General features: G+C 40.9%; 1 protein-coding gene across 2 annotated transcripts; it reads right to left on the bottom strand.

The window, feature by feature from the left end:
- Positions 1-22: 22 nt before the first annotated feature.
- Positions 23-27,242, bottom strand: zhx1 (zinc fingers and homeoboxes 1). Of its 2 annotated transcripts, XM_086078116.1 has the most exons (14): positions 26,756-27,242; positions 25,522-25,806; positions 24,969-25,426; positions 22,882-23,082; positions 22,564-22,776; positions 20,490-20,654; positions 18,636-19,865; positions 10,919-11,131; positions 3,027-3,170; positions 2,876-2,926; positions 2,667-2,811; positions 1,248-1,329; positions 1,050-1,182; positions 23-951 (listed from the first exon to the last, which is right to left on the bottom strand). In XM_086078116.1, the coding sequence occupies exons 2-14, from the start codon at positions 25,697-25,699 to the stop codon at positions 781-783; spliced, it is 3,384 nt and encodes a 1,127-aa protein (XP_085934242.1). In that variant the 5' UTR covers positions 25,700-25,806; positions 26,756-27,242; the 3' UTR covers positions 23-780. The 2 variants fall into 2 exon arrangements, with proteins under 2 accessions (XP_085934242.1, XP_085934241.1); XM_086078115.1 differs by lacking the exons at positions 10,919-11,131; positions 18,636-19,865; positions 20,490-20,654; ... (3 more) ...; positions 25,522-25,806; positions 26,756-27,242 and adding exons at positions 3,287-3,388; positions 3,639-3,799 and having other exon boundaries at positions 304-951.
- Positions 27,243-27,918: the final 676 nt, after the last annotated feature.

The raw sequence follows: 27,918 nt of genomic DNA, 5'->3' as shown, positions 1-27,918 counted from the left end.
TTACCTCATTGCCACGGTCCCAAAAAACTTGTTTATACGGTTTTTATGTTTTTTTTTATGCCAGAGCATACAGAAGGCTTTGATGACCGGAAGACGTAGCTTAAAGCAAGGATAGTTACAAAAAACGGCTAGCAGGTGACAGCAGAGTATGAGATCAACCAGGGCCATGTTGCAAAAGGCTAGTAGATTTCTGCCAGTGTTTTCAACAGATTTGTGACTAATGATGAAACTTTGCGATATTCTAATACTAATTGCTGCAAAATGGAAGCCGATATAAATGTACTTTTTTTTAATGAAAGAAGATACTCTAATCTTTCTTTTGGTAAGTTCTATGTTTTAATAGCAATTCAACAATATTATTTGGGCCTTGCAAAATCAGTCAAAATCCAGTAAAACAGTCGGGAGCAAAGGAGGTTGCTTCAGTAAAAATGGCTGTGAGTGAATGAGTTATTTGCAAATTACTCTATTTGAAAGATTACGATATGGCTGAACATATTTTTTTTTGCTAATTAATGTCATACAAATATAAAGAACAAAAAACAAGTCATACCATATTTAAAAAAAAATTAATCAAATCTTAGTAGCATTTAAATACAGATGGCATGTTCACATTTTTTTTAAATCCTAAAAAATATATATTTCAGGAGAATGACTTCATCTGGTGACACTTAATATGAAGGCACTCATGACATTCAGGAAACGGCCTATTAAATGACAATACAAACTCAGTCGACTAATTTTTGTCGTCCACCACACTTTGTGGTTGACATGACAAAAGCATCACGACTTGGTGTCGCTGGGCTTGTGACGTCCATCGTCCTCCAGAACCCCACTCAGCAGGATCTTCTTCCACCAGCGCTCCTCGAAGCTTTGCACGCAAACATTGGACAGACTCTTGCCATCCTGGTAGTCCTCCCTCATCCTCTCTGGGTTCAAGTCCTCTGAAACTACCTGCCAATTAGAAAAAGAAAAGGGCATGTGCTAACAAACCAAAGGCCTGCCACACCTGAAAACTTCTCACTGCCCTATTCCAAGTTAGCGTTACTCACCTCAGTGATGGTGAGAATCGTTGTTTGGTCAGGATTAAGACGCGCTAGCGCTTCGTCTGCTGTTTGGATGACATTTTGGTTGTGTCGCAGCACAAACGACGACTGCTGCTGCTGTAGGATTCTCAGCAGGAGCCTGAAAGCAGATTGTCGCTGAAAACAGCCGCCGATGAGCAGCAGGCAAGCGTGCGCGTCGTTTACCTCGTCCGGATCAAGCACACGCAGGCCTTCAGCCACAGTCGCTCCTCGGAGAGTTCCTCATCTTGCTCTTCAGCCTCTTTGCCTAGTACAAGATTTCAGGGATAAGTGTCAGTTTTATTGACAATGAAGACCTTTTTGTAAAAAGTGAAGACTCAAAAACATCTTGAAATTTGACTTCAGGAGATCTTGGGTTTATGACAGTCACCCACCTTTTTTTAAATCACATTGTAACCGTATTTGAACACACACAAAATTGCAATCATAAATAGTGAGATGTAGAGGCAGAGAAGGTTCCCAACTAAACTCAAGTAGTGGTTGTCATTGCCACAGCAGAGATAATATATGCCTGCGGGTATTGCTTGTATTCAATGTTTGTATGTGTTGCTGCCCAGAGTGTGTTGAAATAGTATTTGTTTGAATGTTTATATTACTGTGGCATCAATGCTAATTTCCGTTAGCCTAGCCTGTCAGTCTTTTTATTTATTATTATTTTTACAATGGGTTTGTTAGTTTGTACTGATTTTTATTATTTTTTTCCCCTAAAATGCTTCGTTTTGGTTATCATTAGTTTATGTATTGTTTTTTGTTTTAATAGGATCAAGGATAAACTTGACTCATTTAGCCATTTTCAGCAATAAAAAGTTAATATTTTGTCCAAAATTAATTTGATAACTTCATTATTTTTCAAAAACTAACAAAATAACAAAAACTGATCATTTAATGAAACTAAGTACATTCTTAATTTATAAAACTTAAGTGTCAATTCATTTCATTCATTGCCTTTTTTTAGAGAGATACTTGACTCGAGTCATTTTCCGCAGTAAGAAGATAATATTTTGTCTATCGTTAATTTGATAACTTAATTATTTTTCATGTACAATTAATACCTTTAAAAACAAATTTTCTACTTGCTGTCGAATGAAAATGACATCACAGATGCTCAGAATTCAGGTAACGACCAATCATGGCTCACCTGTTTTCTGGGTTTGGTCATGTGACGTTAGCAAACAGCCATGAATGGTCGCTACCTGAGCACACAAGTGATGTAATTTTCAGTCGAAAGCAAGTGGCAAAATGTGTTTTGAAAGGTAATAATTGTACATGATAAATAATTAAGTTATTAAATTATAGACAAAATATTATCTTCTTACTGCAGAAAATTACTAAATGAGTCAAGTATCCCTAAAAAAAAAGAAAGAGTCAAAAAGCTCATGTATGAAATAAGTTGACACTAAAGTTTTCAAATTTGAAATGTATGTAGGTTCAGTAAATGATCAGTTTGTTATTTTGTTAGTTTTCATGAATTACAACAACCTTGGTTAGTGTAGGTAAAGGATAAGACTATTTCGGCAGCACCATAGGACCAGAACGCCGTCGTAAACCACCCGAGAACGCCGTTAAGAATAAAAAGAATGTTACTCAAGGTTGTGGCGTTCTCCAGTAGCTGCAGACACATCTTCCCCAGGTTGTACCAATTCCAGGGGTTGAAAGGCAGCAGGCTACACAGCTCCTGCAGAGACGACATCCTGGGTCCAACAACTCCAAAATGTTGGTACACAGTGACCTATGGGGCAAAGTAAATGGCGTGACCTTTAACGCAGCGTGTTGAACCTGGAGCACACGTTTACCTTGAGCAGAAGCAGGCTGGTCAGGTGACATGCGTTGGAGGCTTCTTTGCTCTGAACAAAAAGACACACATTTAAATCCAAATTGTCGTGAGACAGTAAAAAGTCTCCCAGGTGCCAAAAAAAAAAAGCGTGCGTTATTCCAAAGGCGTACCAACAGATCCAGTAAGCCCACTGCTTTCTCTCTCTGGCCCAGCCTGGTGCAACATCGAGCCATTCCCTCCAAAATATCTCTCTTGATTGACAGGTTGTTGTCGGAGATCCACTCCAGGCAACTGCTGTAAGCGTCGAGGGCTGCCTATCACACGCACACACGTTTGATATTACAAATGATGAGGAATATTTTGATATAGATGACAAGAAACTGAGCTAGAATTACATCACTGCTGGAAGTCTGGTTTAATGAATAAATACCTGGTAGTTTCCTTGTCTGGTAGCCAGGTCACCTCTAAACTTAAAAACTTTCTGCTTCTCCAAAGAATCTTCTGTGTCTAGAGCAGTACTCTCACAAAACCACTACAAGAGGAAGACAGGAAAATCTGAATGCGACTCGTCCTTTTACCATAAACAGCACAATTAACAAACAGCGCGTGTAGATAAGGTTTGGTTAAGGTATTTATTGACAATATTTCTAGAATATGAAACTGGAAGTGAAGTGACTTTGAAGTCAATTTTATTTCAAACACAGCAGGTCTTCAGTTATTTTATTATTCTAGTCCCAAGCTGGTCCAGCCAGCGGATGAGTACACAAGCTCCCATCGCTCACCTCCGGCTCGCAGCATTTTGCGTTATAAGAAGGTACACACACGGAGTTTCGGTCTTTCGCTTCTGGAAATACAGAGTCGTCAAAATTGCTTCCAAATAGTTCCATCGCGAGCCACTGAATTACGGGATGTATACATACGGAATCCTCGTAGATTCCGCTTTTCAATTACATCCGCACGGACACAAAACTAAATGACATTGGTTCTGGGCAGTAACGTTCTGGTCTATGAAAAATACGGCAAAGCTGCTATTATCATTCTTATTTATTTATTTAAGCTTTCCTGTTTTGTTTTTTTAGCAGTTACTTGAAGATCAATTAATGTCAGAGTGCAGTAGCAGAAGGTCGAGGGAACCATTTTTGTTTCTAAAATTATTTAAAATGTATCACAACACCGTAAAGAATTATGTGGTTTATTATTATTGAGGTGAGGTGACTATTTATCCATTTCAGATTGGTATTTTTTCGAAGTGTGCTTATTTCTTAATGGGCACTTATGTGGTTTATGCGAGTCAAATTCTTGCAGGTTGGTTTAGACATATTTCCCGTGACGTCACACGTTTTGAAGAAGCCGCCATGCTCGAGGTCTACGCTTTGACTTCCTCTGGTGCTTTCTGAGTAGTTGACTTGATTAATTTGATATTCAACATAAAAAATAAAAAAAAATCTGTGTGGGGACCTCTGGTATGCTTTACCAAATTATGTCCAATCAACTAAATTTACCACATCGTAAATGAAGACGTTAGGATGATCAGTGGAAAGTGGAAACATGATGCACCTGAGCTCAATTTTGAGCTTCGTGGCAAAGGGTGCGAATACTTCCGCAGTATGTGTGATTACTTGCTTCATTTTTAATAAAGCTAAAATAAAAAATAAAATAAAGTTTTCACATTGTCATCCATTTTGGAATAAAATAACCTGAACGGTGTCACTGGCAGTGAATGAAGTGTATTAAAAATGGAGTGTATGAATTTGTAATTAGCAGTTATATGAATTTGTAATTAACAAATAATATTTTTAGGGCAAATTAAGTTAAATTGTATAATTTCAACCCTGATTATTTTCAGTGTACCAAGGCACCCTGGTTGGGACGGTTCATCACTGCCTATCCAGGCTGACTGGGAAAGCGGGGTTCACCCTGGACTGGTCACCAGCCAATTGTAGGGCAAAGACTTGGGGGAAAACATCACAATTTCAAACTCACATTGACAGCTATAGATAATTTAGCAATATTTAATAATAGTTTAAAAACAAAAATAACTTAAAGTCGTCAATGACCCTAAAATGCATGTTTTTTGTTACGTGGGAGAAGTTGTAGTATCTCGAGCAATCCCATACATGCATGGGGAGAACAAACTCCACACAGGAAGGCCAGAAAATAAATTTTGAATTTGTATGAAATCATTTCAAATACAGAGCCATTGCTTAAATATAGGTGGGCTTTAAAATATAGTACAAATATCCCTGCACGACAAGTTTCCATCACCTTGTTTCCTTTAACAGGTAAAATTGAATGATCTTTTAGAATATCTGCATCTAATATGAGAGTTGAACAATCACTGTAGGGTTAAACACATCAGGTTATGTGACTGCATCGAAACAGACAAGAAATGAGCTTGAGATAGAACAAAAGTGATTATTGTGACAAAGTGTATTTCGTTGAAAAAGCTGTGGTGAAAACATTTGCAAAACATTCAAAGAGCACAGGTATAAACAAAGAGGATGAGAGAACGTAGTGAAAAAGGTATGCATATAATATTACAGCAGCTTAACTACTAACGATACTAGCTCTACTGCAAGTAGGATATATGATACATGATATGGAATCAAAACCCACCGAGAAGACACAGCACTTTATCATCATATCCATGGAACAGGTCAAAGAACAGATACATGTTGAAAATAGTTATTTGCACATATCATTTACTAGGGCCTTATTGTAACAGTAGCATTTTTAATGACTGTCTTACTCCTATTTTTTTTATTTTCAATATTACCCTCAATAAAGTGCTCATCTTTTCAAGTGAGTCGTGATTTTATATTCCTTGCAACCAAAGTACCCAAAAGCAACTCCAGCAAAACCGTTACAGCTCAAAATGAATTTTTCGAACGGTTTTGTGTGCGCAGTAAACAAGCTATTTGGTTGTAAAGACACTTGTCATTGATAAAAACATATAAAAGCTTTCCAAGCAGGCTAGTAAAAATACTTTGGGGTAGGCGTAGACCTCGTCTGTGGACAAAAACAAGCAGCAGAACGCGCAGCATAAAGAACCCAAAACAACAAATGCTTGTAGTAAGAAAAGGACTCAGGCTCGCTAACGAAAGTGTTCTTAGCTAACGGACAGGGTTGATTATACTGTTAATGATTTGGGAAATAATTTTCTTGTTTAGCTTTAGATTAGCAAACCACTGCACCAACAATACCAACTCAACCAAACACACACAAGTATGTACAAAATGAGCAGTTGTTCGACGTACTTATTGCATGCAGTAATTGACAAAACGGTATAAACGCTTGGTATACATTTATGTAAGGTACAGCATCTTGTTCTTTTTCATGCCCAGGCACTTGCTATTCACATTACGACAAATACAGGTAATGTGTCAAAGGTTTCTGCTCATTCAGTTGCAATCAGCGAGCAAGCTTCGTGAGCTTATACCAGGCAGGCTGAAAATGCTTTCGAGATTGCTAAAAGGTGCTAGATAGCATGTAGCATGAATGACAAGTACAAAGTGGTAAAATACCTGTGCCCGGTTGCTCAAAACTCAGTTATATTTTTAACCACTGGCTAAGTTGATTTAACCGACCATTACCTTTAACTGTTGTAAATTAAACTTTAACCGGCTGTTGACTTGACATTAATGTTAACACATCTTAGGATCGCTGCTAAGTTATTAACAGTGTGGTTAACTCTCTAGATGGTGGATTGAAATAAATCCCACTTTAAACATATTGTCAGAATCTTTTGCAAAGTTGGGAAAATAGCATATATTTCATAGATTTACTCAATTTATAAGACATGACTGTGATCGATTTACACATTTGAACAATCATTAGGTCAAAAACAAAATATTGGAAATACACCGCATCTGTATGAAACACCTGCAAAATTACAATTTTCTCTGTCCACACTAACTTGAATAACAGTAAAATGTAATTCAATTAGATATAATAATATTAGGGGTGTCAAAATGAGTGTGTTAATTTTGAGTTAATTTAAAGTTATTTTAACGCCACTAATGCGCGATTAATGACCGCCCCTTACTTGGAAAGCCTGTACTGGCAGAATTCCAGTTGCAACACAGCACTTCAGGTTAAAGATGAGCTAGCTCTTATTAATATGAAAAGAAAAATGCACTGAGCTGTCACCAACGTCTTACAAATGCAATTATGCCATCTAAAAATGACCTCAACACAAATCAATATCACACTTGTTTTTTACAGAACGGTACATCTTTGTAATTTTAAATACATTTTTATGAATTATGAAATTACTGTATCAGTGACTAAAAGATGCAGCAAATTTTAATAGACAAAACAAGCCAAAATAATCATCTCATGGCTTTATTCAGAATAGTTGATTAATCATGTTCTATAATGAAGTCAGTTTTTAAGTAGGAGGTACTGACAGAATCATATTACATCTAGGCACACGTAAAATACTGGTAACTATAAAGAATATGTGTAATTTAGAATATATATATAATATATATAATAAATAATAATAACATGAATTAAAAACAAAATCATTGTTCTTTTTTTCCTTAGAAGTGCTCAGGATAATTTGGCTACCCATTTTACTGCAAAATCGGAAGTAAACAAAATGAGGAATTGTGGAATATATTGGTGCAGTGATGTTAACTTTGCCGTCCTAACAATTAACTTGACTAAGCACGTTCTGAACAACACATTGTAACTGCCGGTTAGCTAAAGGTGGTTTAATAATGTAATGTTATAGGGCCCAAAACGCTTTGGGGCTAACCAGTGGTTTAGATAACTGAGAACTGAACAACCGTGCCCAGAAAGTAAATCAGAAGCCCAAGGTTTAACCAAGGTCATGGACAGAAGTTTACAATGTTTAACTTCAAACAGGCATTTGTGTGGGCAGAAAGCACATCTTGCTCATGCATCCCCATTTGCTTTGAGAAAGGCTACCGTAAGTGCATGGGGAGATCCTCTTGCAACAAGTTGACAAGCCAAGTAGGCACATGTAGGTACAGTATGTCTTCTGTAGAAGTTAACAACAGTCACGATGGTGCTGTTTATGGTCCATGCCGTGGTTGTGGAAACGGCAGCTGATAGTCATTTCTTACAACAGTTCTTTCTGTCAAGCAAGGGGCTGTGAACGTACATTATAGCTATTGAACATGTCCTTGTAGTGTCAACGGTTTGCTGTGAGAATACAATCGGAAGGACGCTGCTAACGTGTCCTCCAAGTCCATCAAAAAGTCAAAGGACACATGATTTGAAACAATACAAAATGTTATCTAAGCATAGTTTCCCCCCAAAAGTATTTAAAAAATGTGGCTCAAAGTGTGCAATAAAGCGAAAGAAAGTGTCAGCTGTTCTACAGAGCCATAAAAACATTCAACACATTTAAATATTATTAGAAAATTGGATGAACTGGTAAGATTCCTCCTCAGGGAAAACAAACAATGTGATTCGTTAAAAAAGAAAAAAAAATACTGGTTTAGTCAAACAAATATGGGCTCTCAGAGCCTTTGCATGAGACAATAAGGTGCCAAATTTGAATTTCATCCACCAAGTGGCAGAAAAAAGTGCATTTGAAACAAGTTTAGTTCAGGTGCTTCATGATTTTAAAGGGGAAGTCAACCTTGAACATTTCTGGACAATAATGTTATATGTGACCTCACTAGTCTGAACATTACATTCTGATTAATATTACATTTGTGGAATAAGAGCTATGAAGCAAAATCCAGCCATTTTTATCCATTTCAGTGGGCGGCCATTTTGTTACTTCCTATCGACTGAAGATAACATTAATGTTGCTTAGGTAACAACCAATCAGAGCTCGGCTTGAGAAAACAGGTGAACTTTGATTAGTCGTTGCCTGAGCCCTGAGCAACATTAGTGGGGTTTCCATCACCCTTTTTTTATTCGAAGTTTCAAGAAATGCGAAAATAAAAGTGAATGGAAACGCTAGAAATTCGAAAAAGGGCCCAAAATTCGCAATAAAGTTTTTATGCTTACATGGGGTGGATTTTGAAGCTATCGAAAAAAGCAAAATGTGAATTTTGGCTATGGAAACATAAAAAATAAACGTTGGGCTGGGCAATAGATCAAATTAATTAAATTAATCGTCATCAAATCAAATCAAATTTGTCTTCTGGACTATTAAAAGATGTTGTTCTTATGTTTTGTTACATCCAGATGTTATTGTGGGGTTATGTTAAAACTGATTTATAACCCGCATACATTTTTGTTGTCCGAACATTTTGCATAGGAATTATTTTTGAATAAATGAAACCTTTAAATAAACGTTTGTTGGGTTTATTAGATTAACATTGATTAAAATCGTTATTGTCCTAAATGACAGAAAATATCGAGAGATTTTTTTTTTTGCCATATCTCCCAGACCCGTCACAAAGCAATGTCGGACAATAAAGTAAGGTATGTTTGGGGGTGGACAACGAAACACAAATCTTTTGGGAATTAATCAAAGAAGCAAATATTAATGCTATTTTAGATGGAAAACAGCAAAGAAACGCTACGGTTTATCAATAATTACAAAAGAAAACTCATACGACGTCATCACACGGCACAGTTGTTTCCTGTTTTTCTTTTTCTTCTACTTTTTAAAGTACTGGTTGATCACATTTATATGGTGTATACCGCCACCTACAAGCGGCGGAGTCGCATTTGCAAAAGAACAGATGGAAATGGGCATAAATCGCATGTCCATTTTGTGCATTTTCAGTAAATTCGCTTAAAATTTTTGAAACAATTGGATAGAAACTTGACTACTGAGTAGTGATGTCAACTTCAGTCAACAGCATGTAGCGCCCCCTGAGATGCATAAAAATGGCTGGATTTTGCTGCTTAAACTCATATTCCACTAAACGCAATATTAACCAGAATACCATAGTTAGAGCAGTGGGGCTCATAGAACATATTGTCCCAAAAAAATTGGGGGGTTGACGTCCCCTGTAAATGTCCGAATTACTGTTTCGAGAACAATACATCAAGCCACTAGTTAGGTTTAAGTCATGATTGTTGTTTACGTGGATTAGTTTGAACTTTTAACTGATGCTTGAGGTGCAGTGGGTGCATTTCATTGACACCACAAACTGCACCTAAACACTGTTTTGCTTGTTTGGTTTGGAGGTTGAGAAACAACACATTCCAATTTGGCAACGTTTCAGAACCAACATATAAAAAGTAACAACAGCACAGAGCTCGTTGTATCAAAAGGTGCAAAAAAAAAAAAAAAAAAACGTCAATCGCAGTGCATATTAAACATACAGTTTACCCACAGACCCCCCCCCCCCCCCCATTAGTCGTTGTCCTGTTAAAATCTCAACTAGTAACCGCCACCACGGGAAGACTTGAAATGACATCCTTCAACAAATACGCTGGCATTCACTCGCTGTTCATGTACTTTGGCTCATGTTGCTGTTGGCCTTTCATCATCAATTGATGTGAACTCATTCATTCTCACTTAGGTGACTATAGCTTTAAAAGCCAAAATACATACAACATTACAGAACAACTCCACTGTGTGTGTGTGTGTGCGTGTTTGTGTGTGTGTGTGCGTGTGCGTAAAGTTTTCTGATTTGGGGCAACCTTGTGAACACATTAGGGAAGTCACATTTGACTTTGTAGGGACAAGGGGTGAACATTTGCTGGCAATCGAAGTTCCAATGTGGGCTTGTGCAAGGGAAACGCAGCAATGCATTTAGAAAGGGACTTTACAGTCGACATGTAAAATATGAATGCCTCCTCAAGGTGTCCTTTAATGACAGCCACTTTTCATGGTGGCCTACTCAGATCTCACTTTTCATCATCACTTCCATTTGATGATTTTTTTTTCTTCGTTTAACGACTAATGTCCAGTTTAAGATTTGCTGTTGCGTTCATTTTAATGACGTCAGTCAGGTGAGGGCTGAGACTGGCAGATACAGTAATAAAAATGTGTTTGCCTCATGTCATCACCATTTGCAAATACTTGGAACATATTCAATAATTCACTTGAGCCATGAGAACAGATTTAGTCTTCAGAAACGGACAAGGATTTCCTCACACTTCGTGACGGCTCCCAAACCTCACTTTCATCTGTATCCTCTTCGTCATGCTCTTCATCATCTTCATCCTCTTCTTCGTTTCCGTCGCCTCTTGGCGCCTTGTTGCCGTGTGATGCCTCCCCACTTATCTCATCAGTCTGCTCTGCTCTGTCCGCCATTCCCAAAGCCGGCTCCTGGAAGGGGTCTGCACCCACTTCTAGGCGTCTCTGGACCTCAGCAAACCATTCTCGCACCTTCGTGGAATGAGAGAGAGACAAGAGAGGAATATTTAACTGGATGTTGTCATCTAGCTGTAATAACACTACCGCTAAAGCTACTCGGGAAAATTTACGCTGCTCTTAAATGCCCAGTTCCTTTGCTGTTTTCACATTTAGTGAACACATGAAACAACCTGCATGCCTTATTATTTGGCCATTATTCTTCTCTGCTTCATCAATCAGTGCATTTTGATGACATAGTAGCCTACATCTACTTAGACGAGACTATAATTGTATTGGCAGTTATCTGGTCTTTATCCACATAAGTTTATATTTAAACAGCATGTCCCCCAAGTCATATTCAAATTGTAACTTTCCATCCCCCCATTAAATTGTATTTCTGAAGTCTAATCAGCAAAAGACACACATATTCAGATGCTCTGATTATGGAACTTTAGTACGGCCGGCAATACATTATCATTTTTCTGGCGGAAAGGTCAGAGTTTTTGGCTGACTATATGTTACCAGCTACATCTGACTGCAAAACAACCTCTGTCATTAAATGTGTGTTAACCTTGGGTTGCAGCTATGATTGAATATTTTCAGAATCAATTACTCTTATCGATTATCACAAAACTATATGAGCTACTTTTCAAGTATTGATTAAAGCGAAAGGCTACAGTGATCATACAGGTGAGGTCGTTTCAGGTTCAACGACAGTTTCTTACATGCAGGCTCTTCATACTGCAGCTGCAAATTATATGTTTTTCCCATAAAGTGATAAAGGCTTGGTCCGTCACCATAACGTCAGTAAATGTCACAATTGATGATTATTATTTTCCAAAGTAAAAGCAGATGTCTGCAAAATGTCTTTTTTACTAAACGCAAAATGGATGACTACAGAAATGAGATACTATTAAAGTTAACTGGTCCTTCCTCTTTGCTGTTTTAAATAAATTTGGCTTTGGGAAGTCATTTATTCACTGGGTGTCAGTATTATATGATTCTCCTAAAGCTACTGTTACTACTAATGGGATTATATCTAAGAGTTTTACTCTACAGAGAGGCACAAGACAGGGATGCCCACTGTCGCCTTTATTATTTGCAATATTTATTGAACCGCTTGCATTAGCCATACGCCAGGAAAGAATGATTCAAGGAATTCACTCTGGGGTAACAGAACATAAAATTAATCTATATGCCGATGATATTTTACTTTATTTAGAAAAGCCTGCTATTTCATTAGGGGAAGTATTTAACTTAATAACTAAATTCTCACAGTTATCAGACTATTCTATTAACTGGACAAAATCAACACTTCTACCTATTACAGAAAATTCATGGAACCCTGCAAGCCAGGACCCATACTACTCATTTCCTATAGGTAATTTAAAATACTTAGGCATAAAAATCTCACCTAAATTAACTGATTTAGTTCATTTAAATTTCACTCCACTTCTGGATAGCATTTATAGTGACTTGGAGCGCTGGAATAATCTTCCTATTTCTCTAATAGGACGAATAGCCACTATTAAAATGAAAGTTTTACCCAAAATAAACTATTTTTTCTCAATGATTCCATTTAAACCTACGGCTAACTGGTTCCAGTTGTTGGACTCAGCCGTTACAAAATTTTACTGGAAAAAAAAAAAAGCAAAGATTAGTCTATCTACTCTTCAGAAAAATAAATCCAAAGGAGGTCTAGAGGCACCAAATTTTATGCACTATTATATAGCCAACCAGCTACAATATATTATTTTATGGGCACAACCCAATAGAGATACTAACTGTTGGCTGGAACTAGAACAGAAGGATTGTAATAACCTCAGACTCCTAGATTTACTCTTTATTACAACATCGATTAAGCGCCATAACTGCTTTAAAAATCCAATGATTTCCGCCACCCTGACTGCCTGGTGGAAGGCACTAGAAATGACAAAAGCCAAAGTGGAGCCCAGCGGGCTTTCTCCCCTATGGCATAACCCCGACTTTCAAATTAACAACCAATCGTTTTATTTGAATGTGTGGGAGCAGAAAGGAATTACACATCTCCACCATCTCTTCTCAGATAATATGTTTATATCATATACATCCTTGCTCCAAAAATATAAAATAAAAAACGGAAACTTTTTACATTATTTGCAAGTTAAAAGTATGATAAAGAAACAAATTCCAACACTCCAGGGTACGCTCCAACCGCCTGTTTTAGCTAAAGATATTACCAAGCTTTCTCCAACAACAACAAAAAAACTCTCAAAAATATATAAGTTACTTTCATATACTGATAAAACGTCTTTACCCATCTCAAAATGGGAAACAGACTTGTCTATAGCTCCGGAATCTGTCTTTTGGATTCAAGTTTGTGAAAATGTTTTTAAAATGACAAAACACACAAATTTACAACTTATCCAATATAAAATTATTCACAGAACATACATTACTCAATATATGATGAAGAAAATGGGACTCTCAGACTCCGACATTTGTCTCCAGTGTTTACAAAACACTACAGACACTTATTTTCATGCTTTATGGTTATGTACTCCGGTTATGTGTTTCTGGACTAAAGTCTTAGAAAAACTTTCCGCTGTCTTGGACTGTAGGATACCGTTCTCTCCAAACTTGTGTTTGCTAGGTGACTTAACAACAATTGACTTACCACATAAACAATTTCAATCTATACTTGTAGCCCTTACTATCGCAAAAAAAACAATTCTTGTTAACTGGAAAAATAAACAAACTTTGAATATCGACCAATGGTCTAACCTCCTCATAAATCATATTTTAATGGAAAAAATATCTGCCTCAAATAAAAACCAAATGTCAAAATTTAAAGAAACATGGTCTACGTATATAGAATTTTTTAACCTAAACTTGGATTTTAATTCTGCCTGTTAGCGAGAGCCACAGCAGCGTTATAACTGGCATTGATGTTTCTGTATTAGGCAATTTGTAACTAATGGTTGTGTTTCCATAGTCAGGAACCCGGCTGCTGCCAGCGGGATCGAGCGGATTCACCTCCGATGGGCACCAGGGGTTGATATTCGGATTCACGGCATGCCAGTGGGTTAATTCTGTGGGTGCTGTCCCCCCTGGCGGGGAGTGGGCGGGTCTGCCCCTCTGTTGGCTGCTGGGTGGCGGCTGCGTCTTGGCCGTTCCCTGGGTCTCTTGGGGGGTGCTGCGTTGCGGGGCTTTCCCTGGTGTCGGGGGCGGCGCCGTTCCGGCGCGGTCCGTCGCTCTGGGCCCGGCGACGCGGTTCGGGGCCTGTGGGCCGCCGGGGTGCCCGGTGGTTCCCTCTCCCCTCCCCCTTCCTCCCCCTTGCTGCCTCTCCCTCCTCGCCTCTCCCCGCCCGTCCTCCGCCTCCTTGTCCCCTCTCCCTCGTCGCCCTTCCTCCTCCTCTCCCCCTCTCCTTGCGTCCCTGCCGCTGCCCCCTGCCCTTCTTGTCGTCCCCTTCCCTCCTCCCTTCCCCTTCCCCGGTACGCCTTCCTTCCCCTCCCCTGGGCCGGGGGCTCCATCCATGGCCCGGGTCTCGGTGCTATGGGGGCCGGCGGGGGTGGCTGGGGTTTGGTGTCGTGCCCGCCCCGCTCCGGTGGGCGTCCTGACACCTCGGGCGGGACCCAGTATCCGGGGGGCGAGCCCTATCGCCCCGCCGGACGGGTCCCATATGCCCGCCGGGGTCCTGGTGGGGTGGGTGGGGGCTTGGTGGGCCGGTGCGCCTCCTGCCCCCGCCCGGTTGGGGGGGGCCCCGCTGGTCACACCTCTTAACTCACTACACTAGGTTTGCACAATACACTTTTATAGACATATAGGGCACATAACACACTTTGGGGGGTGGGGTAGGGTGGAAACACCGTCTTCACCCTACAACTCCCCTCCAATTTTAATACACCACACAACTTGTGGGTGGGGGGGGGGACTTGGGGGCCTGTGGGGGTGCCATCGGTTGGGGGCCGCAGTATAGAGCAGTGCTGCGGTCCCCTGTCCGTGTCGCCACCCCCCCCCCCCCCCCCCGCCCTATCTATTTTTTTTAATGCACCACATACACTCAGCAACATGCTTGGGTGGCGGGTGGATCGGAGCGTGGGAATATCATTTCCATCGGCTCCGGTTCACCTGCTCCTAATTTTAATGCACCACACACACACACTTGTATATACACTGGGTGGGGTCACATTCACGGTTTAGGGGTAGAGTTCGCCAGTCCGCGAGCTGGCGGACTCAGTAACAGGGGTTAATTTTCACAAAGAACGCTGGGGTGACGACCGGGGCCTTCCCCCGCTGGGCCTGGGGTTCGGGGGTGTCGGCCGCCCTCCGGTGCCCCCATCTCCCCCTTCTGCCCCCGGTGTTCCGTCCTTCCACACGGCGGGGGGTGGGGTGGGCGCGGCTGCCCTCTCCGCTCCGCTGTCCGGCCCCTCTTCGGCGCCGGTGCCTGGGTGCGGGTGGTCCCCGGGGGCTGGGGGTCGGGGGTTGGGGGGCTGCCGGTTGGTCGGGGTGGGGTCGGGGGGGGGGGGCGGCTTTGTTGGGGGGGGGCGGTGGTGGGGGTTGCGGGGGGGGGGGGGTGCTGGGGGTGGGGGGTGTCTGGGGGATTGGGGGCATGGGGGCGGCTGGGGCTGGGTTGGGGTGGGTGGCGGGGGGTGGATGGGGGGCGGGGGGTGGTGGGGGGGCGGGGGTTGGGGGCCGGTGGGGTGCCTGGTGGGCCTGCAGTGCCCCGTCCTGCTGCGTTGGGCCGGGGGCGCGGGCCGTGTTGGGGCGGGGGGCGCTCCTGCTCCTGGGTTTGCTCTCCGGCCGGTGGCCCTGGTGGGGCCCGGGGGTCGTCCTTTGGCGCTGCCGCGGCCTGGGGGGCCCTGAGGTGTTGCGCTTGCTCTGTTCCGGCGGGGGTCGACGGCTCCCCTCTTTGGTGGAGATTTTCATGCATGCCAGATCCACCACACCAGCATCTACCGAAACTCAGACACAATCTGTTTCCTCCTCAGGTTATTGAATCGGTGGAGGCTGGTGTCTCGGATCTCACGCGGCTTCGTCTGTCCTTCCTTCCTTTTCTCGGTCTCTCCGTTGGTCTCTTGAGGCCTCCCTGACTTTATGTTTTTTGGATTTGTTGGGGTCTGGATGTTTCTTGGGCTGGGGAGGAGTTCTGGTGGGGGGTGTCTGGTCGGTGCTGGATTTCACCTTCCTTGGTTTTCTTCGGTCCCCTCGGGTCTCCTGGTGTTCGATTTAGGTGAACGGTATAAGATTTTTTTTTTCTAATAGGTTTTCTGGTGAGCTAACAAACACACGCACGCACGCACGCACGCACACACACATACTCACCCACACACACACAAAAAAAAAAAAAAAAAAGTATGTATGTATGTATGTATATATGTATATATGTATGTATATATGTGTATATATATATATATATATATATTTAAAAAAAAAAAAAAAAAAAAAAAAAAAAAAAAAAAGAGCAATGATGATGACATTTCCGAATGAACAATACTGAGCTCTTATAAAAAAAAAAAAGAAAAAAAAAAAAAAAAAAAAAAAAAAAAAAAAAAGAAAGAAATGAGATACTATTTAATACATAAAGGATGAAAGCAGAGGATTTGGACTTTAAGTTAATGCCTCTAAACCACAGGTGTCATAACTCAAGTCCTCAAGGGCCACTATCCTGCACGTTTTCTGTGTTGTTGTTTTTTTAGCTGTTTCCCACCTCCAATCCACCTGAGTCAAATGATCAGCCCATCAGCAAGCTCTACAGGATCCTGAACAACTGCCACTGAGGGATTGAATGACATCTTGGGGATTTATAAAATTAATAAGGTAGAAAAAAAGAGGGACATCAGTAACATGAGAGGGATGTGAAACAGGGTGCATTTATGACAATGACACAACACATTTGCAGAAGCAAGCTATTTCCAGTCCTTGGCCCTATTCAATAGAATTGTTTGATGTCGTCCAAGAAAGTTTCGTGGTGATCAAATAACTTTTGGCATTGAAAAATCAAAAATCATTTAATGTAAAAAAATAAATACAAAATACACACACATAGAGGTAGAGTGTATGTTTTCATTTCCTATAATTGGCTAATTTAGCATTTTTGTTAGCCGGCTGTTTGAAAATATATGGGACACCTTTTGTTGGTGTGTCCGGTGATTTTTTTTGTCCCCACATTCTCAGTACAAGCAACAGTGAAAGTTATTTTGTGTGCATCAAATAAGACCAGGATATTTCAAACTATTTAACTGCAATTATGTTCTGTTTGGGCCAAAGATTTTGGAATTATGGCCAAAAAGTTCATTTTGTTTCAACGGACAATAACAAATTTTTCCACATTTGTCCAGATTTTGTAATATTATATTGTGTTTGTTAGTTACCTGTAATGACATCATCCATCAAGTACGAGAGCTGGGCTCTAGGCAAGCAACATATGACAAACTACACTAAACTGTTTATAATGTAACATTATATGACAATGGTTAGGTAAAAATGTTGACTATCGTGTAATATTAAATGTATTTATTCCACTAAATAATTTGGCATTTTGGAGTTTCAATTATCAAATTATCTGCTCGTAGTAGGCATACACACACTGAAACTTATTATGGTAGTGCACAAAATCAATTTCTCATTTGATTGAATATGGTTTGATCCACCTCGACCAGCAGACCCCCCCTTCTCTGCAGACTAGCGCCGCGCGTCGTCCTCCTCAGTACTTTCACGGGGTATGTGTGTCTAGTCGAGTGAAATTAAGTGTTCCTTACTTACACCAAGATATGTGAAAAGTTGTTTACCTTTTACCACTCAACACATTTTCATTACTAGTCTGCTTTTTTGCTCCTCAATCATGTTGCTACTTCCTAATGAGGTAAACTTAGTAACGTGTGTGGCGTGCATGTGTGCATGCGTGTGGGTGTTTGCACAGAAAAAAAGTAGCTGTGTTGCTTTTCCTCTTCATTCGGCTTCATTAGCAAGCTACATTGTTTCACACACATGATGTATGATGACACACACCTTGCAGTGGAAAATCAAGCTGATTAAGTGTGTATGGTTCCAAACCATATTTCATTCATCTTAACGAAACATTTGTATGTGGTAGAAATGTGGCACAATGTTTGACAAATACTTATTTGTTTAAGGGAAAGTCAATGCAAACATTTTCTTTACAATAATATGCTATATGTGCCTCCTCCACTAGTCTAAACACGGCATTCCGATAATATTGTGTTAATGGAACATGAGTTATGTAGCAAAATCCACCCGTTTTTAGCCAACGAAGGGGTCGCTATCTTGCCACTTTCTGTCGACTGAAAATGACTTCACAGTTGCTCAGGACTGGGGTAACGACCAATCAAAGCTCAGCTTCAGAGAATAGGTGAACTGTGATTGATTTTGCTGTTTAACTTATATTCCTCAAACAATATTATCTGAATGCAACAGATAATAGCTACAGTGATAAATCTGGTTTCCTGGACTTCCGCTTTAAAATAGCCCAACAGGCTTTTGAGGAGAAGATTTTGAGGTCATGCTATGACATGCAAGTAAAAAGCATTTGTGTTACCCGTTCATAGCTCATGTTGGTCTTGGTGACAAGCTCATCCAGGTCCTGCTCATTGAGGAAGCGGTGTTTCAGGTAATACTCCTTCAAGAGGTCCCTCCCACTCTTGATTTTTTTTGGCGGGGGACATCTGTCCGAGTCTGAGCCAAAGGATGCTGACCGTCTTGGCTGCTTTCGAGTTCGGGATCTCCCCCACCCACGATTTCGGACACGTCTTTTTCGACTGCTTCCACCTCCCAGTTTGTGACTTCCGCCACCATTCGGGGCTTCCACGTTGCCACTTTGATACTGAAAGAACCATTTAAGATTGCCGTTCTTCCAGGAATACCGCGAGTCCCCGAACCAGCTGACAATGTAGGGTCGGGGGAGGCCGCTCTCCTCCACTAGCTGGTCATACTCTTCTGTTGTGGGCCACTGAGTCCGCACGAAGGCACTTTTCAAAATGTGGAGCTGCTCTGGAGTCTTTTTAATCTTATCTTTGATATCTCTACTGCTGCTGTTGTTGCTGGTGCTGCTGCTGGTTGGCACCTGCTTATTGCGGCCTCCAGGTGGCGTTTGACTACCTTTACGAGATGAGGACGGGGAGCGAGAAGCAGCAGTGACTTCTTCAGCTTTCCCTTCACCGGCATCCATCCGTCCTGGCTCAGAAGATTCTGGTGAGGGAGTGCTGATTGTTGGCGCTTTCCGTCTTTCGGTGAACCAGGCATCGATCTCCCTCCGTGTCAATTTAGTCTCTGTTCTCAGGCGGCTCAGCTCTTCATCAGACGGCGTGCTGCTCTTCTCAAAGCTCTCCTCCAACACCACCAACTGCTCTGGTGTCTTCTCTTTAAATTTCTGCAGAGTGAAATCTGGGAAGGGATTCCACGTCTTGGGCCGTGTCTCCTTCTCCTTCACGGGAGGCGTGCATGGAGGATGAGGAGATGCCGGGGTTTCGTCGCTTGAGTCAATGACAATGGTGGCGTTGGTGCCGCTGCTACATCCGCCGCCTCCCCTGCCGCCTCCGTCGTGGAAAACAATGACGTTGCTATTCTTGGAGTTGCGTTGGTTGTACCTGGTGTCACTGAACCATTTTTTTATCTCTCCCTTGGTTAGATTGGTGATCTTCATCAAGCGGGCAATTTCTGCATCACTAACAAAGTGGTTTTTAAGGTAGCTGGCTTTCAGCTCGGCCAGCTGCTCTTTGGACTTCTTGGGTCGCATGCTGAAGGTGTCAGCACTCAGGGCAGAGTTCTCCTTGCAAAGAGAAAAGTACAGTTACATTTTTAACTGTTTTAACGTTTTATATTGCCAAATGCTTTAATGTATAAAAAATTCTGCTGATAGCAGAGTATAACTGATTAACTCATTTGCTCCAAAAAACGTATAAACACGTTCCATTTTAAATATTGTCATGGTCTCAAAAACGTATTTATAAGTTTTTTTATGCTAGAGCATACGGAAGGCTTTGAAACATCCTCTGACCTGAAGAGGTCGCTTAAAGCAATGGTAGTTACTACAAAAAACGGCCAGGAGGTGGCAGCAGAGTACAAGAGATCAACCAGGACCTTGTTGCAACAAATCTTTTTCCCATAGTTTAGTTCACAGGTTTGTGAATAATAACAAAACTTAGCTATATTCCAATTCTAACTGCTTAAAAATGGAAACCGATACAAATGTACTTTTTTTCCTGATGAACGAAGAGACTCTAATGTTTCTTTTGGTAGGTCCATATTTTTATAGCAATAGAACACAATATTCTGTGGGCCTTGTAAAATCTGTCAAAATCCAATAATAGAGCCGGGAGCTAAGTGGGTTGCTTCAGTGATAAAGGCTGGGAGTGAATGAGTTAATATGTAAGGGTCAGAAGGACAGCTATACCTGTGGGGAAAGCGAGGGAGGCTGTACGGTGGTAGCTCGTTTAAGGTCACTGTTTGTTGGGATCGATTGGCAGGAAACTCTGCTGGAGCTCTGGGATTGGTTTGGCAATCCTGCCACTGTCAGGGTGATGGGATTAGTCACCGGAAGATTCCCTCCTGGAGCAACCTGAAAACACACAATTGGAGACAAAGATACTCTTCTACCGCTACTACTTGAATACAATCAAATGAATAATTTTGCATTAAAAAAAAGTTTATTTTTTCTATTTTTCTATTATTATGCTCAGTTTCGATTGACACTGTCAGAGACGTTACAGTACCAGTTCAATGTTTTCAACTTTTCCTCATGTTATTGAATGAGAGATACTACCGCTTTATCAACAATTTTTGCAAATTAACTTTGTACGAATTAAACAAGAAGCTGCCATAAACTTGTTGCAGGAAACATCACAGTTTATGCTGTGGTTTCTTTGTCAAGATCCATGTCATGGAAATCCATATTAGAGGGCAATTTGTGTTTGGGGAGTGATCCTTTTTCCATAATGAACTGTTGAAATGCATGTTCATCAATAATATACTCAACAAAAATATAAACACTTGATGAACTCAAAGATCTTCTTCTACATACACAATATCACAATTTCTCTCAAGTATTGTTCACAAACCAGTCTAAATCTGTGATAGTGAGCACTTTGCCGAGATAATCCATCCCACCTCACAGTGCACAGGTGTGCACAGGTGTGCCTTAGACTGCCCACAATACAGTAGAAGGCCACTTTGAAAGGTGCAGTTTTGTTTTATTGGGAGGAGGGGTGGGGGTGGGGGTCTGTGGACCCAGAAAACCAGTTAGTACTGACTCACCTGTGCACTAAACAAGGTGTCTAATCAGCATCTTGATACGGCACACCTGTGAGATGGGATGGACTACCTCGGCAAAGGAGACTGGTTTGTGAATATTTGAGAGAAATGGTGATATTGTGTATTTGATTGGATTTGAGTTCATCTAATAAAAAATGGGAGCAAAAACATATTTTTGTTGAGTATACGTACATATATTGCACCAGATTTTGTGGCATCCTGTTGACTACTTCCTACTACTATATACGGTCCACAATATTGTTTCAGCCTTCCAAACAACAATGTCAAAATAATAATTACCATTTATTTTAAATTATCATTTATTATTAATCATTATTTTTATTTTTATGCAACATTTTCACAACATAACAAAAAGTTCAATAAGGCCTGAATCTGAGATAAATCAAGTAATTTGTCACTTATTTTTAAATGTTTTTTTTTCTACCACAATGTGCTGAACTGGATCTCATAAGAATCCATGGCTTGTCCACACATAAGTGCCTGACTAAAAGAACATTAACCCTGTCTGTAAATGAATAAAGGGGCATCTAGAAATCAAAAGGGGGACTTTACATAAAAGCTAAAAAATGTGAACGGGTACAGGTGAACAACTGAATATATTACCAAAAGCAGTCGAGGAAAATTGTACATGTTAGCCAAATACAATCAGTAAAATGACATAGCACAAAAATAGGAAGGTACGTGGCTAGCTCTACTGCATATGATTGTCACTCGTACTTAAACTTCCCGGTGCACACTGCACAGTATTAACTATGTGCAATAATTTGTGAAAAAGAGGGATCATAGGGAACATAAACACAAATAACCATTCACGTCTATGGACAATTTGAAGTCTTTAATTAATCTAAGAAAAAAAAAAGTTTAATGTGGGATGAAGCACAGTATGACCAGAAAGGCAAGAGCCGAATTTCAAGCCCCAACCTAATAACTGTGAAGCAGATAAACCACTATTTCACTGTGCTGCCTCAGTCTGAATGTAACTAACAAGAATAAACACGTCATTAAAACACAGCCTGGAGGATTTTGTATAATGTCAAAGAAAGTTTGCCTTCATGCTCATTGTCAACCGCATTAATTTGTTTATATAAGCCTGATAACAAGAATGCTGTATTTTGGTCGCTTGAGTTGACTTCATTAACTCAATCATGTACACAGAGGTCAGGTCAGTGCTGACTGCACGCATTCTTTGCACTTACCTGTGTGAACACCAAGCCAGGCTGGCCCACTATCTGGCAGGTCTGCAGAATGGACTGCAGGCCATTGGCAGCAGAGAGTTGGTGAGCCGGTATGACAGTGATGGTTTGAGGAACCGTGTGCACAGTGCCATTGAACTGTTTCCTCCTGGCCTCCTCAACCTCCTCTGGAGTCCAACTGACGCCGTGCTTCAGTCGCTGGGCTGAGAACCACACCTGGATACAGAAGAACATCCAGTCATTTTGTGGAGTAACTTTTTTTTTTTTAAATCATCTTCCTCAACAGAGATGATTCACCGATAGCCTTTGAGTTCTAACTACCTTTATTTGCTCTTCTGTGAACTGCGTCTGCCCCGCCAGACTGCTGATTTCAGCCATGGAGGGATAGGGAAACTTTTTGTAAGTGCTACCCAGCAGAGGGTTGATGTCCATAGCTGCACTATAAGAGGGAATGCTGCTGAGAGGAATCAACAATTGGGGTTGAGCTGATGTATTCTGCTGGGCCTGGAAAGCAGAAAGTACCTGAACAGAAGTGTGTGGGGGGGGGGGGTATAAATTTGTTTAGGCAATAAAATATTTAAAGGTTACAACCAAGTTATTAGAGTTAGTCTGTGTTAGGAACCTGTTACTACAGGGGGCTAAAACAGGGGTCTCAAACGTGAAGCCCAGAGGCCATTTTCAACCTGCAGCATAATATTTTATGCCCCCTACTTGCAATCAGAGCAGAGGTGGCAAATCCAGGTCCAGAACGTAAAAACTCTGCCACAGTTTGGCTTTAGCCACTGATGCTAGCTAGCTAGCTCCCTAGCAGGTAAACGAGCACCATGAAAGCTAGCTAGCTAGCTAGCATCAGGAGCTAAAGCCAAACTGTGGCAGTGTTTTTACTTTCTGGACCTGGATTTGTCAACTCTGCATCAAAGTTTACTGTTAGTTGGCTACTATTTCCATTTTGTTTTCAGTTTTTTTTTATATATATATATAAATATGCTGCTATAGCTCAAGTTCATGACAGCTTTTGGCAAAATGTAGTTTGAAGTGACACCACATGGAAGGAAAAGATATCTTCCACCCAGTCCCAGTCATTTATTTTTCAAAACCTGCCATGAAGAGAAAGGTTGGCAACGATAACAGACAATTTCAAGAAAAACAAGACACAAGATGGTTTTCCTATTGAACACAGGGGCACCCCGGCATGTCTACAACACATAGAAAGTTGTGGTGCTCAAGATATCAGATGTCATTACTCAACAAGACAATCTTGTTCACTTTTTGAAGAACCATTAAATGTTTTAAAGTGGTATTAATAATAAAGATTGAGAAGATTGGATTAGTAGTACTTTTTTGGAATGCTTGAACCCCCTTTTTGTGGAATACAGTTGTGCTCGAAATTTTACATACCCTGGGACCAGTGTAGTGTTAATTTTATTAATGAAAACTAAACAAGAATATTTTTGTCAACACACATTTTTCACTGGATAAAAACTAGACTAGACTAGAACCCTCATTAATAAACAATAATTGGAACTAAATCAATATGCATTTTAATCAGCTAATGAAGATGAGACCAAAATGTACTTCACTTCATAAAAGCTGGACTAAAATCTATGGGCATTTTAGTTCATGAAGACAATTATATGATTTTGTAAACTCCTGTCTCTGTTATAATCTGTCACTGTGACACTGTCATGTGACACATAGTGACACCCCCCTCCCCCCCCCCCCCTTGTATATCTGCATCTAGCAAGTACAAAATGAACACAAACACATGAAGACAGGAGGTGGATTCACGGTCAAAGGTAAAAACAGAAGAAGAAAGAAGTAAATTATAGTTATAACGTACCATTAATCCAACGGCTATAGCGTTCCAACAATAATCTTAATCAACCGCTAATGCTGGCTAATTTATTAGCTTGTAGCATGGCGCCATTGTAGCCATCGTAGCCATCGTAATTGTGTGTGAAGTTGTTTTTCATCAAAAAGATGAGAAAATGTTTTATGTGGAACAGTATTATATCCAAAATGTTCAACATTATCTGCTGACGAAAACATATACTGGGGTAAAATGATTGTCCTGACTAAAAATAGACTAAAACGTTGAGCTTTTGTTGACTAAAACTAGACGAATAAAAAAAATTATTGGACTAAAATAAAGACTAATATGATTTATAGTCAACTAAAAGTTAACTAAATAAAAACGGGATGAGGTAACTCTAACTATGACAAAGCGTGATTGAAACTAGACTAAAACTGAGACTCAATTTTAAAAAGTCTGATAAAATTTACACTAGTCCAGCGGGCCCCCACTTAATTTGAGTTTGAGACCCCTGGGCTAAAACATTTGATAATTACTGTATTTATGATAAGACTTGCAATAAACGATTGTATTGTATTGTATTCTTACGCTCTACCTGTGCCAGACCAGGAGGAATAACGGTGGGATTTAAAATGGATGACTTCCTTGGCTGCTCTAAGGCTTGGCTGACCAATAAGTTTCCTGTGCCTAGCTTCATGGAGTCATGCAGCAGCATCTCCATAGATGCCATTGGTCCCAAAGGCGCTTCGATTGGCTGTTGCTCTGCTTCCACCTCGCCATCGCCACCTCCTTCAAAATATTCCACGGCTTCATCTGAAGCTTTCACGGACACGGCGATCCTCTTGGGTTCAGATTTGGTCTTCATCCTCATGATCGGGGTCTTGCTTAGTGAGATGGCACCAACACTTGTGGCATCTGCCCCTAGTTCCTCGAGCGCGTCGCACTGCTGATCCTTGCTCAGATGGTGACTATCCTGACTCTCAGGGGGGGTTGTAAAGCTACACTTCACTAATGGACTGAGACCATCTTTGTCTTCCAGGCTGTTGGAGTCACCTACAAAGACAGCAAATCATTATTGAAACAAATTTAAGGTTTAAGGGACGTTTTGGAGTGACTAAACAGGGCAGAGTGGGCCAAAACACATTTACCAGTATCTGGTGGCGTGGGGACAACCACTACCGTTTGATCCAGCTCCACTGCTGTTTGAACCTCATCCACCGTTGCCTCCACCCCCTCAGCCTCTACTTCCATTGTCCTTTCAGTTGTTTCCAACTCATCAGAGGGTAGCACCATACAAGGCGTGGTCGACTTTCGGCGGCTCGACATTGTCAAAATGTGCAACTTCTACTCAGTGTAAAGACAGTCTGAGACAGAAGAGTCGAAACTCACATGTCTCAAGTGGGCGTGCTCACATAGCAAGATTCCTTCAATTTCTGGTGGAAGAAATGTGTCACAAAACGTTTGTTAGTTTGAATTGGATTATTTAATTTGCTATAAATGCTGTTTGACATTGTTCTGAATTTTACATGAGTCAAATTTCCAAAGTTGGTGTCTACAATCCAATCATATGACAAATAGCTAACAGAATTCTTACATAAATTCCCCAAAATAGTCATGGTAACCTAGTGGTGGGCACATCCGCCTCACAGTCCAAAGGTTCAGGCTCAAATCTCGGCTCTGGCCTTCCTTTCTAGTTACCCCATGCTTGTTGCTTTTCTCCAAATGCACTGACTTCCTTTGAACTCATTACCTACTGAAACAATGTTAGTCGTGCCCACTTTTTTGGGTGCTTTTGTGTAGTATGTGTGTCAATTGACTCAGAATTTGAGCCTACTCATATTTTAAGTACTGTTTCCTATTTTAAGTACCACAATTGGTCATTACAAGCAAAGGTTTGGATATTTATTACAGCTCTCATTATGTTTAATGCAGTACAGTGCTATAAAAAGGCAGACAACCATAAATACTAGCTCTCACAATGACAATCAAAACTGAACAATACTATTTTTGAAAGGCACAAGTTAGATATAGCTCAGAAACTGGATCCCATTTTGTCCAAGTGGTCATGATGATGTGGCTGCTGTGAATGCACACTAAACAGTAATGTGATGGCTACAGTAGTGCATTTAGTGCAAAACAGGTGTGTACGTCTGTGCTAACTTCTCAGACCAATTTTGTTAACGATAACCCTGGCTGAGAATTTGCATTTAAGGTATGCAGCTCAGTCATTCGGCTAACGATGTTAACACGGTTTTGAAAAGCTCAAGCAATTTTTTTAGGGCGTCTATTTTAGCAATGGGGCACGTAGCTTGTGTATGATGAGGGCCAACTAGCCAGTGCTAGCAGTCATAAAATGCTGTACATGTCTGCCGGCTAACTTACTGCAACTACACAAGCGTGTGCAGGCGCCGTGTTGCTGCCAGGCTGTCGAGGCGAGGCGAGGACTGGTTTCCTGGGAGTCCCCAGAGAAGCTTTCGGCGTCTGTCTGGCTGTCCGTTGTAGCCTGCCCAACGTGCCCACCCAGTGGCTAACCATTCAACCAAAAGCCGGACCGAGACGCACTGTTGGCGCGGGCGATCACTGTGCTCGTCTGTCGGTTTACCGAAGCCGACGGCGGGAGGTACCCGCACAAACGGACCGGTAGAGCAGCTACGTCTCCCGTCTGCAGATGCTGGGAACACCGGACAGCTCTCTCACTCTTCCGAGCAGGTTATTGTGTGTCCCGGCAAGCGTCGTGTAAGGCTCCATTAATTAAAAAAACAACGTTACAGCCATACGGTGTTCACTAGTGCTGCATTAGTTCGCTGACCTAAATCTGAATTTTAACAGCGTTTTTTTTCTTCTAACAATGATCAGCGTCATTATTCTGATACGCTGTGACGTCATTACTCGGCGACTTTCGGTGTTCTTAAAAATCAATATATTACGAAATAGATGATATTTTACAGAAAACTATCATTCAGGCGAGTTTTTAAGTTGCTTCAGAAACTTTGTCGTTTTTAAAAGTGCAAGTACGAGGGCTTTTTACGTCTCGGTTGCCGTGCCAAACTGTCCTTACATGACCTATCAGGGCACCACGAGAAGCTACTTGAGGCCAAAACTGACATTACACTTTTTCTTAAAATAGAAAAAAAAGAAAATGAAAAAAAAACGAGCCTATCATTGCTGAGCACCATTTTCCCTGCATTAGGCTTAATTACGGCGCAGTTTAATATATCGGCTTTTATACAGTGCTCAGCATGAGCCCCTTAATATATCGGCTTTTATACACTGCTCACCATGAGTCCACCCCCTTTAGTTTTTTTTTAAATAAAAAGTTAACATTTTATTCCATATCTCAATGAACATAAGAACAATTTCCACATTTTTGACAAAATGTTTTTGTGGAATATGCGCTTAACTCACATTAAAGTAAGGTTGTAACAGAATGAATTGATTTACAAAATCTTCAGTTTAATCAAATTAACTAATGCAAAAAACGACAACTTGTAGTTTTTCTATGACCTCCATTACTGTTATGGATAGCAACATGTCTGCTAGGCCTG

The sequence above is a fragment of the Leptonotus elevatus genome, chromosome 6, assembly GCF_054856555.1.
Source record: "Leptonotus elevatus isolate MCC_2025b chromosome 6, RoL_Lele_1.0, whole genome shotgun sequence".
Lineage (NCBI taxonomy): Eukaryota > Metazoa > Chordata > Actinopteri > Syngnathiformes > Syngnathidae > Leptonotus > Leptonotus elevatus.
This window is presented reverse-complemented; position numbering and strand designations above follow the sequence as displayed.

Bases quoted from the DNA above. Each gene is read 5' to 3' on its own strand.
- zhx1 (XM_086078116.1), bottom strand. From the start codon at position 25,699: ATGTCGAGCCGCCGAAAGTCGACCACGCCTTGTATGGTGCTACCCTCT. The intron at 19,866-20,489 runs GTATAGCTGTCC...TCTCTTTGCAAG, and splicing joins CTCCCTCGCTTTCCCCACAG to GAGAACTCTGCCCTGAGTGC. The intron at 952-1,049 runs GTGAGTAACGCT...TCTAATTGGCAG, and splicing joins CGATTCTCACCATCACTGAG to GTAGTTTCAGAGGACTTGAA.